At 39.5% G+C, this 16,508-nt stretch overlaps 2 protein-coding genes across 2 annotated transcripts; both read right to left on the bottom strand.

Annotated features, from left to right (window-relative positions):
- Window positions 1–962: 962 nt before the first annotated feature.
- On the bottom strand, window positions 963–8,495 carry LOC124854810 (salivary glue protein Sgs-3-like). Its single transcript, XM_047343237.1, has 4 exons — window positions 7,487–8,495; window positions 4,563–5,126; window positions 3,734–3,894; window positions 963–1,857 (listed from the first exon to the last, which is right to left on the bottom strand). The coding sequence occupies exons 1-4, from the start codon at window positions 7,545–7,547 to the stop codon at window positions 1,813–1,815; spliced, it is 831 nt and encodes a 276-aa protein (XP_047199193.1). The 5' UTR covers window positions 7,548–8,495; the 3' UTR covers window positions 963–1,812.
- A 111-nt stretch (window positions 8,496–8,606) lies between these two features.
- Window positions 8,607–13,640, bottom strand: mpv17l2 (MPV17 mitochondrial inner membrane protein like 2). Its single transcript, XM_035177106.2, has 6 exons — window positions 13,204–13,640; window positions 12,251–12,471; window positions 11,236–11,397; window positions 10,817–10,893; window positions 9,764–9,892; window positions 8,607–9,564 (listed from the first exon to the last, which is right to left on the bottom strand). The coding sequence occupies exons 2-6, from the start codon at window positions 12,438–12,440 to the stop codon at window positions 9,475–9,477; spliced, it is 648 nt and encodes a 215-aa protein (XP_035032997.1). The 5' UTR covers window positions 12,441–12,471; window positions 13,204–13,640; the 3' UTR covers window positions 8,607–9,474.
- Between the last annotated feature and the right edge of the window lie 2,868 nt (window positions 13,641–16,508).

Genomic DNA, 16,508 nt, shown 5'->3' with positions numbered 1-16,508 from the left:
ACCAAGTAAGTAGTCATGCTTGGCTTTTCATAATCTTTAAAAAAATCCAGTCAGCCCGTGTCAGTATTCACGTGATGTGAGCAAATAATGGTTGCAGCCATCCAAGATGCAAAAAAGTTAAACAATTTGTTTTCCATCTTCACGTCACTGATGATTGTCTTTCTTTTGCATGTGAAGGCAACACACACACACACAGACACTCTGCTCTGAATAGACCCTGATGCCCAGGTAGAAGTCGATGTTTATGTCTTTATGTCTTTATGTCTCTCTCAGCCATTAATCTTTAAATGAACTGCCGCCTCACGTCACGTCTCTCATAAGACCACAAAAGACTTCTGTGCGTGTGTGTCCATAAGGTTATCAGTTCAGCTCTTTCTAATCAAAGCGATAAGTTTGTCGTATTATCTAATTTGACCTCTGACCTCTGCTGTTTCATCGCAGAAACACATCAGCTCCTCAGGCTTTCACTCTTGTTCCCTCTGATCGATATTGTTGTACATTGTGTTTACTTGTACTTTTATTACCTCTGCTGAGATGGATCTGTTTTCGTCTGTGTCTGTCTGTCTGTCTGTCTGTCTGTGAGGCCACGTTCACACTGTAAGCCTTTGTGCTGAAATCTGATTTATCACTCTGATCAAATTTTGTGGATTTGGCAGTTCACAGTATTTCCTAATGTGGCCATTATGTGTCCAGCATCAAACTCAGACACATCCAGAGACTCAGTCGTCTTAGTGGCTCTGACCTTTTCTGGTCAACAGGCTTCATCTTTGGAGTCTGGGTCAACTTTCTGGGGAAACTCGACACATTAGGACACAGTGCAGCCGATGAGACAGGTCTGATGAGGACAACAGGTTTGTGGGCGGTTACTGGGTTGTTCTCTTGAGCTTAGTGACCTCAATGTGTCAGAGATCACAACAACCACTATATCAGAAAACAACCATTTTGGGGGAAGAAACAACCCCTTTGTGTTCTGGAAATATTTATTTAGTTTCATTGAAAACATCATAGTTATGTACATTACATCTGAGTGATAAATGCACACAAAGGATGGTGGGGCAAAAGGAAAAAAAGTGGATTTAGTGCAGTCTCCGAGCATAAACATAGTTATTAGAACATTTTATTCGTGACTAGTGGAAGTCTGTGTGTCAACAGAACCAACTGTATGTTTGACATTGGTTAAATAAATTGAATTTAATGAACAAGAGCAGCTTTGCCACCTGGATATGATTTGGTAGAAGATCATCTACGTTACCAGTGTATGTGAAGAAAATGGTTCTATCTAGAGTCCGTAAAGCTTTATTACATAAAGGTAGAAATAATATAAATGGCCAGAATTACACATTAACAGATGAGTCACGGTTAAACAAACAAAGTTATTTGAATTTGCAGAGTGAGCATACCAAGCTTTTGGTTTCCAAATTCATTGTGAAACCTACATATACTTGCAGCATAACATCCTTTTTTACACATAAGAGTGCAATAATGAATTGGAAGTGCTTAGAGGGACATATATCAAAAGCTTTTACCGTTGAGGCTGAAGAAGGGCTGATAAAGCTTCAGAAGCTTGAATCAGCAGAAATATGAGCAGCAAGACAAACAGGTCAGAGGTCAGAACTCTTTGGCAGAAGCACAGACAAAAGTGCTTTGTAAAGAAATAAAAGGGCCTGAGAGCGAAAACCACACAAGCTGTCTTTTTCTTTTGTGCCTAAAGTTAAAGTCACTGCTGGAGTGGATGTTTCTTTGTGTTCAGTAGCATCAGACTCCTACAGCGGACCACTCTCCTCCTGGACATCGTGTCCGAAGTCTCTTCTGTCATTTTGAGTAGTGGGCAAACGGAGACCCTTCGTTGACTTTGCCCTGGAGGGATGAAACAAACAGCAAATGGGTTTGAGAGAAAGAAACAAAGAATTCATACAACCTGCAACCAACATGCAGTAACGTTATAATCTTATTAACTGATCTAAACTTAAATGTGGCTCAGTGAAGCTTGAAGATGTTTTTTTTTTTATTTGTATCATCTTGCTCCAGCTCAGTGTAACAGCTTAATTCGCGGCTGTCAGTCTTCACACAAAATCAAAATGAATTAATATCAGGGACTGAGAGAAGCTGCTGTCACCTCTAAAAATTAAGTGTCGACGGCTTTCAAATGTTAATTGGATGAATATTAAAATGTGGGGATGAGTTTGCTTTTGTCACGAGGCTCCACAGGCAAAATTAAATATTGCTCTAAAACCCCAAATTTGAGCTCTTAGGACACAACTCTTTATTTTGTATATTTGTTTTTCCTCTGAAATGGATCTATGTATTTTCATTCTTCTACTTCCTCAGAGAAAACCCAAAAAAATGACAGTATCATAACAAAGCAATGCTGTTGGAACAATACAAAGTAGAAAATGTATTAAATTGAGTCTGCTCTTACTAAAATAGCTCACAAAGACAGAAAGACGATTCCAGGCAGTTGTCCCGCGTCAACCCTCTTTTAACCAACCACCTAAAAGTCCTGTTCTACTCAGGTCAAGACCGTGCTCCAAATCCCTTCTCATCTTGTAAATCACCACCTCTGTCACTCATTAAACCTGAAAGTTATCTTTTTATCATCACCAGCACACTTTGCAAAATCAGTTGTTTTTGTGCTTGGACCCACATTTTGCACGAATAAGCTGCAGCGTACATCAGAATACTGTTTACTCTGATCTCATCCAACACGACGTCTTTAAAGATTCTTACTGTAATAAAGGTTTATAGGCAGTTGGTCACAGTAATCATATTCTATTGAGTGTTTTCATTGCATTCCAAAATCAGATATGGGGTTTTTCACACAGTCTCAATAACACTTTAACTTAAAACACGTGCCCACTACAGGATGCAGCGTCTGAAGTCCTGCTGACACGCTGATGGAGGGGTAATGATAAGCTTTCATTTCTCAAGGAAGTGCATCACCAGGCACTGTCCTGTTTGTGTCACTTCTCGTCAGCCTTCCTGTTTGCGTAATAAAAAAAAATGAATAGAGAGCAGCAAACCACCGTGTTCACTGCTGAGGGGAAAAGGAAGACATGACACATGGCAGGAGGAAACATGTTGAACGTTAAAGCTTACACACGACTCGGGTTCACAGTTCAAAGCCCTGTGGAGACACTTTGCTGCAGCAGGAGCTACACGGCCTTTATTCAAACACCCTGCTGTCGCCTCCTGCTGATAGATGCAGAGAGAGTTGCACAGGAACTCGCTATATTTTTTGTCACATCATTGTTTTCCTGTGGTTTCTTTTCGGTTCTTGGTTTAATGCAATTTGTTTGTTAGCTTACTGCGTCATTCGAGGTTGATTTGTGCATGCTTCATCTCCATGTGGTCGGCTGAGTTGGTTAATGTCATGGGAAGTGTTGATAGTTTTAAAGTCACCATGCTAGCAACTTTTTTACATATGCACAGTGGTGGTGGTTAAAATGTTCACCATGTTAACACGCTGATGTTTAGCGGTATCATTTTTTGCCATGTTTGTAACTTTATTACTGTGTTAGCATGCGAACATTAACACTATAGCAAGTACTGTGGCTGATTGGAGTGTCATGATCCTAGACTGTATATAAAGATGGACGACGCATCTCCCACTATCCAAAGAATGAAAGGAAAGTAGATTGTATACAAATTGAAATGGTTAAAAGTCAGTTTTTCAAAGTTTTTACATTTTTATTTAAAAATCTGTTAAAATATAAGGTCCTATTTTCCAACTCACCATGGGCACATCTTCAAGCCTCTCAAAATTGTTTCTTGATCGCGAGGAGCATTTCACGGCGGCAACCACCAGCGCGAGGACCAGGACGATACAGAAGATGCAGATGATGGCGACGAGGCCGGGGTTTGATGCAAAGCCATCTTCCTTCTCGTGTGAAAGAGCTGAGGGAGAGACAGACAACAGTTTACCTTCTGCTGCGACATTTCCATAAACTTAACCGTGCGTTTATTGCTTTATCATGAGAGACGGTTGGTTAGACCTCCACTGAACAGCAGTTTTTTACCGGAGACACACTCCTATGAAGACAAACTGTGGTCGTTCCGATTGGGGGACTTGTTGATAAATGAACCACTAAACTCACAGGCCAAAGTTAATGTGTTGCTACCCCAGCATAAAGGGAAAAACAAGGGTCTTGTGCTGCACATTCCACTTTGGTTGGTGCGGGATCACATGTCACTGTGAAACTCCCTGTTCTAAATGCTGCCACATTAGCTGGAATGCTAATGGTGCTGGCTACGTGGCAGAGGTGAGTGCAGCTGCAGGTCAATAGTCAATAGTTATCTAAAACGGCGTTTATGGTTTCACAATAGCTTTCGAAAAACAGTTTAAGGCCAACTGCTGTCTTCAAGTGCACAAGAAACGACAAGAAATCTACATTTGACCGTGTAGAAGAGTTAACAACAGCGAATAAAAAAAGCTACGTGAACTTTATGTTCATATTTTGACTTACATTAAGGAAAATATCATTGATTTTGTCATGTGTTAGACGTGTATATATAATAATATTATTAATATATATAATAAACCCTCATCTCTGATGCCCTCTGACCTGAGCTGGTTGTGTTAACAGTGGTGTTTGCAGTGACGTATGGTGATCCTGATGTTGGTGGGATTGTCGACCCATTGGTAACTGTCTGGTTTGTTACTGGTATCCCGGTGGACGTCTGGTTGGTTATTGGTATCCCTGTGGACGTCTGGTTGGCTACTGGTATCTCGGTGGACGTCTGGTTGGTTATTGGTATCTTGGTGGACGTCTGGTTGGCTACTGGTATCTCGGTGGACGTCTGGTTGGCTACTGGTATCTCGGTGGACGTCTGGTTGGTTGTTGGTATCTCCGTGGATGTCTGGTTGGTTATTGGTATCTCGGTGGACGTCTGGTTGGTTATTGGCCTCTCAGTAGGACTTCTGATGGTGGTTTCCTCAGCCGTACTAGGTGTTTGTGTCGAAGTTGAGGGTGGTGATGACGATGACGATGATGTGTTTGTGGGGACCTGCTGTGATGGTTTGTTGGTGGTTGATGAAACGACATTTGGTGTTTTTTCCACAATCGAACTTGTGAGGGCTTTAGGACTTAACGGTGATACCAGCAATTGTGTAGGGGAAGAGGTTGAGTCTGCAAAAGCACAAAATGAAAAATTTAGCGAAGACACACAACATTCAGACCTGTTGGAGCTAAGTCCAGTGGCGTGTGTTCGTGGGCTTTGTAAAGAACTAAAAGCAGAGGTGCAGAGGTTTACTGCATGTGCGTATGTGCAGGAGGTGACTGACGGTCCACCTCCACTTCAGATTAGCTTCAGTTGATGACACAGTATCCAGATACAAAATAATACACTTGGATTCACACCGGGTTTTCCCACTCATGTACCATGTTCAAGCCTCCTAAAAATACACGATGCTTGCATTTTCCTAAAAATATTCTTGGAGTGGGCAATCTTTGAAAAAACCCAGAGGCAGCAAGGGTGGATAAATAGAGGCTGCACATCCGCGTCACGCAGGCCACAAGGAGCCAGTAAGCGGAATAAGCTATCATTAAACCTTTGAAATGATTCATTTGTTTTGTGCTATTTTAACTTTATGTCAAATTAAGATATGGTATGGTATGGATTTGGTATTTTGTCATCCAGGCTAATTCAACACCAGCTCCCATCCAGTGACTGAACACATACTTCATTTATGAACCAACATGTTTGTTTTGCTTTCAACACTGTCTGTTAATGTCCTGAGATCGTTTAACTCACTTTAAAGGCAACGGCAGACAGGTAAATGGAGTTAAATATTCTGTCTTTCATCTTCTGATAATCCTAATATTACTCTAAATACTTTATTGTGTATTGTCTAAAAAGTATGTATTAGTTTCGGCATTTTCATTTCGATGTTATAACTACATGTAAAGTATATATTTCTGTTGCGTTGCATTGTTGTTCTTTATTTCAAGAACAAAACTTCACACTGTGGTTCACTTCTTTTGGCATGTAGCAGAGCATTGCTTGTGCTCTAGCGCCCCCCATGGGCAGTATAGGCCACAGCTGTTGAGCAGAATGCCACCTGTATGTCTGATGTAACTCAAAATGATGATGTGTGTGTGACCTTGAGGAAGAGAGATGTCATCGTTTTTTTTTATCACTATAGATATTCTATTTCAGTATTTACATTTAAAACTAATCTCCACAACAATGTAGAGACAAATAATAAATAAATTAATGTGTAAATTAGTTTATTCAACTTTTATTTATCTGAGAATCGAAGTTACTTTGCAGATTCCAAGTTATAATTGAACATTTGATCAACAAATAAATTGTAATGCATTATTATAGCATATGACTCACAAGCTACATTAAAGTAATTATCATTTTTTATACCTAATTATTTTTGAAAAGCATTTTTCTGCATGGTGATACTTTGAGTATATCTTGATGTTAATACTTTTGTACGTTAAGTTAAAATGCAACAACTTAATACACAAATATTCAGTGTTTGAGCTGAAGAAGGGTTTTATCTGCCAGGGTTAGGGTTAGGGTTAGGGGGTTACACATATACTATTACAAAGAGATATGATCAAGCTCCAGAACCGCTACTGTACTTACTGGACCTTGGGGTGAGATTATGTCAGCTGTCCAGGTCAATAATGAAATTGCCAGTCTCATTTCTATCTTTTAAGCTGAAAGGGCTGAGAAATCCTTAAGAGTTTGCAGAGAAAAGAAATAAACCATGACAAAACCAAACGAGCTCCATCTGCTGCAGGAGAGCGTGTGGTTCGGTCTAAAGCTCCATCACTGTCTCTAAAGATGCACCAGGAGATGAGCTTGTTTGATCAGCTAATGAAGCTCCTGCCACAGAGTCACAGTTCAGGTTCACATGACACTGTTGACTCTGCAGAGTTTAATAAAGCAGAATCAACAGTCTGTCAGGAAACAATTTAGGTTGACTGATGACGCAGAGAGAGAGAGTAGTCAGCTTGCATTGTGTGTGTGTGTGTGTGTGTGTGTGTGTGTGTGTGTGTGTGTATGGGAGTGTAACAAACACTCGCTGATCAAATATTTGCAGGTTTCCACCCAGACTGACCTTCCCATTTACTTTAACTTCCTCTCATGATTTACTGATAGCAGCTCATACACTATTTCACTGGAATAATTCGTAATGAACAAAATGTAGAAACAAATTTTGACTTGTATTTAACATCAACACATTTTTATCATATAACATATATTTAAGTTAAGTTACTAATGTTTGGATTGAATTCTGTCCTCAAATCCTGTTGAATAATCGGAAATATAAAGTTTCCCTGCATATTGAGAATAAAAACCTGCCAACAATGACTCAACCCCAGGAGAACCTGCTGAATGTCCTCTCCCTGCTTCACGTTTGCATAACTTTGCATCTTTACAGCACCTCAGCATTCTGCTCAGGCTAATGTACCAACCACCACATCAGCTTAGTCAGTTTAAGAGTTTAAAATGTGAAATATTGACTTACCTGCATCGACGGTCACGGCAAACAGGACCAGCAGTACAGTGAGGTGCATCGCTGCAGGCATGTTGAGAAGAAAGGGCTGCCGATCATAACGACAACATTTAAACAAACACACTCACACACTACATCCTTGACCATAGGATGTTGCTGAACGCCTGAGGCGGAGTGCCCTGAGCGCAGGCTGGCACGTATCAGAGTGCTTCAGGCTGATGACTCAGTGTTTGAATAAAGCTCCGTCACTGTTGCTCTTATAATTCAGACGTATGACATTTCACTTTTCTCTCCTGCTGCCGAGTGAGCTCAGCTGCGATGATCCAGGTTATTTCTGGGTAAAAACCTTTTCTTTGGTGGTTCTTAAAACTCGTGACTGTTTTACTGTGATGTCTTAGTTTCTGAACGGCAAGAATATAATTTAATTATTCTATCTGTTTAAATAAAAAAAGTCTGATGAAAATATAAACACAAGGTCATAGACATACAGCCATTTAAGATTAAAGAGGCTTAATGGGTGGTTGTCTGAGAAGGGAAACAATATTTCAGCAACAAAATATATTCTATATTATTAACTAAAATAGAAAGCTACTAAAAGTCTTGTACTGCACTGTCATCCTGTTACTTACGATTGTCTCTTATGTCTTTCTTTTGTATTTTACTATGTTTAATGCCTTAGGAAACAAACTAGCATGCAACTTATTTTTGCTTTTTGAAGAAATCCTAAATGTCTGCTTGTGCTGTATGTTCACAGTGTATAAGACAACCGGTACATTCCAATACAATTGAATTCCCATGTTCTTCAAAGGTGAAACCCAAAGAGAATTGCATTTGAAAAATAAACAAGCTTTGTCTACTGTTACAATTTGTGCCCTCGTTTTTATTTAGTCACAGAAATACTTAACAGATTAAAGGGAATGATACGAAAAAATCCTGAAGTTCTTGGGTCTAACCTTGTTCCCCTCAGATTGTATTACATGTGAGCACATTCATGTAATTTTCATAAAGATGAAGAGGACATAACAATGTATTTAATGTTCATCCACATTCTGGAGGCTACTCTGTAAGTACTGCTGTGTAGTGTTAGACACAAGGTGCAACAAGAAAGTCATCACATACTTTGAAAACAGAATTTCTTTTGAATTTCTTTTATATTATGATTTGGTCAATTTCAAGTCACCTCAAATATTTTTTCAAACAATTCTTAATTCGTACGCTAAAGACACAGGAGGCGAATAACAGGTCAAATTTACAGCAAATCCGTGAAAACAGTAGCAGCATTATAAATGTCAACAAAATTAAACATACACCCACCAAGCACTTTACCAGGAACATCTCTTCATGTATAAATTAGCTGTTGGAGATACACAGTAAAGCACATCATGTTAAAATTAAAGTCATTGGTCATTAGCTGCTCCACATAAATAATGATTATTATTTCATGTCAAACCAGAAACTTAAAAACAGCATAATAATACAAATATATAATAAAAGGAGTTGCTTTGAATTGATTTCGGGCACTTTGAAGCTTTGTGTGTAACAACACAACAAAGATGATACTGGTTTTGGAAGCATCTGCTGGATTTATGAGCTTCCCACTACAACCACTCTCAACAAGTGGGAGTTAGATTTGACTGCAATGGTTTAGGGCAGTGAAAGAGCCATTTCATCCCTGACTGCTCCTATAGGAGTGCACATCATTAGGACACAAACACACAAACTGAGCAGAGACACATTAATACTTCAGCAAGTTCAAGTGTTCAAACTCTTCAGCATCCACATCTCCGCTGAGTCCAGACAAACACACGGTCGGTTTAAAGAGAGAAGTGGCGTGTCGGAGGAAAAAGGCCATCAGAGTCTCCCAAACTGTGATGCACACAACGCTCACAGCATTTTGCAAAGGAGGAAAAGAAGTTTTAACGGCCAAAAACAGCCAAAAACAGCCAAAACCTTCTTTTGCCTTGAACGAACGACCTTAGAGCGGAGCATGAACGCCGTTTCTAAGTTTTCTCCTCCAGAGGTTTGGACGCTTCCTGCTGTAAATCCACAGCGCCGCTGTCTGATGTCAGGTGAGTGTGTTGACTGTCATCCTGTCAGCACAACAGAAACCAATAGACACATCAATATAACCAATATCACCTCTATTTTAAAACTGATTAACAACATATTTATAGACATTTAAATGCATTTATATTTCCCTTCATGTTTTAATTTTCGAGAAACTTTGCAGAAACTATCCAGGAGTTACTGAGCAGAATGACATGTTGATCTGCTGTGTGGTTGACTTACTCTGTGTTTGAGGTAGGAGAGGTAGGTGTCCCACCCTAACGTGATCACGTTGATGTACAGGACACGGTATTTGGGCGAGAGGAAATAGAAGTTGATCATCTGAGCGGCAGGCCAAACACACCAGTCCATCTGGCAGCCAGAACAATAGGAATTAGCAACAATTAGCAACAAAGACAAACAGATCACCCAGCACACACAACCGTGAGAAGAAGAGAGAAGCCTGTTCTCTCAGGCACGGGCGTTACCACTGGTAAACACGGGCTGTTAATGCTTATTGGGTTGTGTTTGTTCCATCAGTCACTTTCAGCTGCCAAAAAACCAAGAATTCTGCTTTTACAAATCTGACTGAGGAGAAACGGCTGATTAAGAGAAAACCATCGGTAAGATTCCTTCAACAAATTATTTTCCTCAACATGATGACAAATGCAGAAATTCTGAGCTTTAAAGATCATACAATTTACCCGAAAGGGAGATATAAGTGTCTGTAAAATGTAAGAAGTCATTGAGAAAGTTCTCTTATACCCGCAAGTGTCAGCCTGCTGGTGGCACTAGAGCTAATGCTGCTAGTGTGGCTAAAAAGACCTGATTCGACCTTGGCAACAGGGCATCAAGAGCTGACAATTTTGAGACAATAGAAAATAGAGGCGGTGAGGTGTCAGTTAAATCATTACTCGTACATTGCTTTATAATAAATACATAACCCTAAACCTCCTAGATTATGTTTTAGAGAGTTGCTACTGTGGATTTTCTGTTGATCTCTGAATATTTAAGTTCGAAAGATAATGCCACCAGTGTCATGGCAAGTAACCAAACTGATGTGACCCTAAAACAAAAGGGATTTGTTTCTCATGTTTGAGCAGAACAAGCAGAAGAAGCTGAGCAGAATATGGACTGATGCTCGCATTCAGCTTTTTTCTTATTATTTTTTACATGAACTACACAACGGATTGCAAATTTAACGTCTCATCTCTAAGAACAAAGAACAACTGTGAGTGACAAGGAGAGTGTATTTGCACCGATCTGCAGGTCTGCCCCCGACAGGTGTATATTTACCTTATAAAATTCCCAGAACTTCTCTCTGAACTCCTCCCATCCTTCGGATAAAGTGTGTCCCTCCGTGAGGCCCATACCTGCAGTAAACACAGTAATCTGTCAGATGTGCGTCAGCGCCACGTTTCATCAAAACCAACTTTAGATAAGGAGAGAAAGAAAACCTCGATCACATTCACGCTGGTTATCACCGGCGACCTTTGAACTCCACCTCTGATATTGACCTACGTTGTCTTTTGTTTTACTGCACCCACATCTTAAAGAACAACCTTTGACTCTGTACACTCTGTCTTACGTCTGTATGTGTGTCATAGACAAACTGATCATGTGCTTGCCGGTTGAATGCTGAGCTGTGTGTATGTGCATTAATGAAGAAAATAGACAAGCTGCTTGGTGCCAATAAACTCTGAAAATCTTCCCACCTAAGAAATACCACAACCCGATTGTTGGTGAGGCGATCAGCTGGTCCACTAGAACCTTCTTGCCAACTGTGTGCATGGCTCTGCCCACATAGAATCTGTCCAACCAGGAGTACCAGTAGTGCAGCAGTGGACCCATGGAGCAGCCCACCACAAACATGGAACCTTCAGGACAAAAATAAATAACAAGGAATAGATTAATAGCAACAAGTCGGTTAAGCAAAATGATCAAACTACTATGTTTCATTCTATATAACAGTATTTGAGTAAAAGTAGGACAAGAAGGTTTAGACTGTTTACTGAGCAAATGGCGAGGGTGTTGTATTGTAGGGATATTGCACAATAAGGTTTTTAATATATATATTATATATACGCTATCTTTTATATATCAAGGTTTACATTTTGCTGTAAATCTAGTTTTAAGTTAATTGTATTTTTTGCACAGGAAAACTTATACATTAACATTAAGCATTAAAGATTTCAAATAGAAATGTCATATTTAAAGAGTAATAGCAGGTTGTGCAAAGCAGTTGTTTTACTGCCCTATAGTGAGTGTCATGACTGCTGGGTGGGTGTACCTCTAACCACATCACAAGGTGATGTCACAAGGTCCTGACATAGACCTGTGCATCAATGCAGCAAGGCTGTTCGTCAAAGACAGGTTATTCAGAATGGGCTTATAAATATGTTTTAAAAATGAAATTTACTTTCATCTAAATCACCCTTTCCCCCTCAATTTGATTTGTAAAAGCAGAATTATTGGTTGCTTGGCAGCTGAAAGTGACTGAAGGAACCAACACAAACCACCAATAACAGCCCATGTTTACTTGTGTCAAGTATTTTAACAAATTTGATGAAGAGCAAGGGCCAAATAAGATGCGAGTTCCTCTGTGTTAGGACTGACTTCCTGTTCTTTTACTCTTGAGTGAATCAATCTCTGGTCTGAGAGCAGTTTGCATGATCCACCACGTGTGTGCTGGGTATAAATAGGTATTTCATGCACAAAGAGAAATATCACCTGTCCTCTTCCAGTCTCTGATTGTTTTTGGCTCTCTGCGGATCTCCCGGCTCTGCTGCAGACTGTCTCCCAGTGCCAGCATGGTTCCTCCACTCACGGTGTTGGTGAGCAGCAGGTACCGGCCCTGGAACAACGGCCGCCAGAAGAACTGTATCCGCACCAGAAACTCTTTACCCGCCCGGGGAAGCATGATGTTTGGACCGTGGAGAGAGTCCGGTCATCTGCAAAGAAAAAAACAGTATTGGTCTGGTGTTCCTAATAAAATGTTTGGTGAGTACACACTCGACGAGGAGGCTGTATCTGTAAGAGTTACTCAGTGACTCATACAGACATTCATGGATGATCAGCTTCCAAAGGATACTACACGTTCAGAGGTTTCAAAATTAAAGAACCCAGTCACCGACACAAAAAAGAAATCAGTGCAAGGACTTATTCACAAACCCTGGAGTCGAGGTTTAAGATCCATCACCCAGAAAGTCTCCGTATTTACAGGAATAATAAGATGAACCATCTCTGGCTCCCACATTAAACTGATCAACACCAATGAAAGAAAACAATCAATGAATATTAGTCTAATGTAAGTTTCTAGTAAAGTTAGAGTTTATTGATTTGAGATAATGACATTGAATCAGTGTTGAGTTCAAACTTCCTTCAGTCAAACTTTGGCTTATTTTGTTAGATGGTTTATTTAATTCACTCCATAGGTCTCTAAAATTCAAACAATCAGTACAACATGTCCATTACAGTTTAACCTGGTCATTGGTAATGTTTAAACACTCGAACCCACAGTGAATATTATGTGTTATAACAAAATAAACGTCATTTTTATGAGCTAAATGTCTGATTAGAACATTTCTCTCTCGTCATGTATCTGCGTGAATGAAACGTCACGAGTTATTTCACACTTCACATTCATTCAACTCTTAAATGATTAAATACTTGAGTTCACTGACCAGCTTCTGCTCCCGGTGCTAACGTTAGCCGCTAGTTAGCCTTCAGGATAACTGAGCCCGGGTTTAAACGCTGCCCTGCTCAGACTGTGGAGCCGGAAACTACCTGGTTAATGACACGTTTTTCTACCGGACACAACCATTCATACTGATTTCTACTTTAAAATTTACTCATTCAACTGTTCGATGATCAGTGTCAACCATGAGACTTCCGGGTACCGGTGCTGGGTAGAAGTCAGTTTAACAAACACTTCACGATGAGGCTAACTTTGTCCTTAACAACAACCAGTCGTTTCAAGCAGGGATTAACTAGATTACAACCTTAATCCCAACCATAACCAGTTACCTCTAATACCACTAATCTGAAGTTTACTCTAACCACAGTTTTCACGAGGTAAACAGCGACTGAAGGTGAAACAAACTTCACACCAAACCGATTTGGAGAGGATGATACATATCTGAGCGCCATCTGGTGGCGTGGAGGAACAGTGGTCAGAGCAGAGGTCGCAGTGGAAGAACCTCAATGAAGATCAATATTGTTTTTTATCAAAGATTGATTTGAACAACAAAAAACAAATAGTCAACTTTGACTAACATATGATTAACATTAACATTAACATTTATTCATGTCTGTGGTTTCCCTATCCCACCTGACAAGGCACCATTCATAAAGAGTTTGAGTTGTAATGATCTATAATGGTTATTAAATATCTTACTTCACAGATCAGCTGTAAAGCTTAATAATAACTTTGGGTTTCCAGGTTGTGTAAAATCCTCCAATAGGTGGGTTTGCTTGTCTTAACTTTGTTCCCAGTTTGTCTCTACTTTATTTCTCTTCGGAGAAAAGGGCTGCAGGTCACATGAACTAAAATCCATTCATAAACAGCTTGTTTACATTCACACGTGAAGACCTGACTGGACTTTTGCTGATGGCTCATCAGAAGCAGAGACTCTTTATTAAGGACACGCTGACATTAATGAAAGAATACACATCATGTGTTTTCTCGTGTCCTGTTTGTTTTTGCTGACAGAACACTGCTGATTGATAAATGTGTTTGTATAGGAGCAGCTCCTCCCAGTTATCCAACCTCTGTAAATGTTTATTGTTCTATTCAATTGTCTAAATGAAGGTCTTCTAATTCACTGTGCACCCCCCCCAACCAAATATCCCTGCCTTAAAGCTAATTTTGTATTGTTCATAGTGAGCTAGTGCAGATCTAATAGACAATATGTAGTTTATATAGTGACTTTTTGATTTACTTTTTAACCAAGTGTTGTATCCGTGGCTGTTCAAAATCTGTTTAAATCAAACAGTCACTGATGCACAGTGGGGTCGTGGAGCTGAAGATGTTTCTTGTCCAAACCAGGTTTGACATTTTCTGGAAAGATTATTCATCCATTGCAAGCAAACAAATAAAGAAATAAACAAACAAAAAAACATTTACCACAGCCCGGTTCATCCATACCTAAGGATGCAAAGTTAATAAATAATAAAAACAAAAAACTAAATGTATCTGTTCTAAAGAAAGGAAATATTTATACAGGCTAAATACCTAAATACCCATATGAATGCAGGACTACTGAAAAGTTAATGCAGCGATATTTTTACAGTTATTGGATGGGAAATGTCGGCAGTGGTTACCGCTGACCTCTTGATCAATAATTCAGTTTCTCATCAATAACACATGACGGGTTGACTATTTGAGGAGGAGCGTTTCAGGACAATCGCTCGGGCCGAAGCTCCGGATTCGTCAGACACGCTGTCAATCTGCCAAACGGCCCCTTCAAAGATCCCGCCCACCTGCCATTCACTTTATGTCGACCTGCGTAAAAATGGCGGACATGCGCAGGACTGGAGGCGACCTCCCTTTCAAAATAAAACTGCCGAGTGGCTTCCAGTCAAATTGGAAACAGCTGAAGAGGTATTCACTCATTTTACTCACCACAGTCTGTTTACAGGGTTTACGTTTTACTAGCTGGTGATGAAGAAGTTGTGTAAAAGCGTTTTGTTGCTTAACAGAAAACTACAAGACCCGATCTCAGGGTCAGATTCATGTTTGAGGAAAAAAAGATGGACATGTGGTGATAGAAACCCACTTATGGAGGTGGTGTTGCATTGTGGGTAATGTATGCAGCACATTTTGACACGCAAAAGTTTTTGCATCATTGGTCAGCGTTGTTTTTTTCTACAATGATAAATGTAAGTCAGTGCTACACGTGTGCAAGGCTAAATATAAAAGTGAAGACATGGTTGTTTATTTATAATTTTCACTCTGTCAATCAAACTTTATTTGTATATCACTTTAAATACAGTTTGAAGCATTGCAGAGAGTTTTACAAAAAACACGTTGCCATGAATGTAGAGATATTATTATGCGACTGGTTCTATTTTCTCATTGTTAAATCATCATCGTTGGGATGAAATGTCTTATTTCACTAAACACAAAATTTAATCCAAATATTAAGTGCAATTTCTTGGAATTTGACTTAAGTTAAAGGTTCACTGTGTGGAATTTAGTGACATCTAGTGGTGAAGTTGCATGTTGCAGCTCACCCTCCCCTTCCAAACATGAATAAGAACCTGTGGAAACCTTCAGTTGTCATAAAAACTCAAAAGGTGTTTAGTTTGTCCAGTCTGGGCTACTGTAAAAAACATGGCAGCCTCCGTAGAGAGGACCCTTTCCTAATGTAAATATAAAGTATTTTTATACAAAGGGCCCATTCTAGGGTAAAGAAAACTATAATTCTTACAATTAGATGAAACACACTAGTGTAACATGACTCAGATTATTCTATATTAAATTTTGTAAAGTTTGTAAATCATTCCATTTAGCAGGTGCATAGTATCTGAATCCAGTTCTGCCAATATTAATGCGTAAACATGAGGGATGTCTCAAGTTAAGTATTTACTGGATCTTGTGTTGTATGTACTGGTTTTGAAATGAGAGAAGAGAGCTTAGGTAATAGGGAAGTTTTAGCAACAGAGTTCTATAGATGAATAACATGATATGACTGTCTCTTCTCATTTGAAACGAATTCCATCCAACCGAGTGATGCAGAGAACGATGTGTGGAATTAGTTGTCTGTGATGAAGCGTAAATCTCTGTGATGTATTGTGTTTAACCGCTGGATGTTAAATAAATCTTGGGAATGCCAACAAAGACCTACAAAACAACACTGCGTATTAAAATAAGACTTTGAAAATATGCATCTCCTTTTCAAAAAGAAAACAACAATATTGTCACATTTAATTTGTTATGTAGCCCCAGTTCCTTTAACGGGCTTTTATTTTGGAACTCCTATCCGGA

The sequence above is a fragment of the Hippoglossus stenolepis genome, chromosome 14 (assembly GCF_022539355.2).
Source record: "Hippoglossus stenolepis isolate QCI-W04-F060 chromosome 14, HSTE1.2, whole genome shotgun sequence".
NCBI lineage: Eukaryota > Metazoa > Chordata > Actinopteri > Pleuronectiformes > Pleuronectidae > Hippoglossus > Hippoglossus stenolepis.
This window is presented reverse-complemented; position numbering and strand designations above follow the sequence as displayed.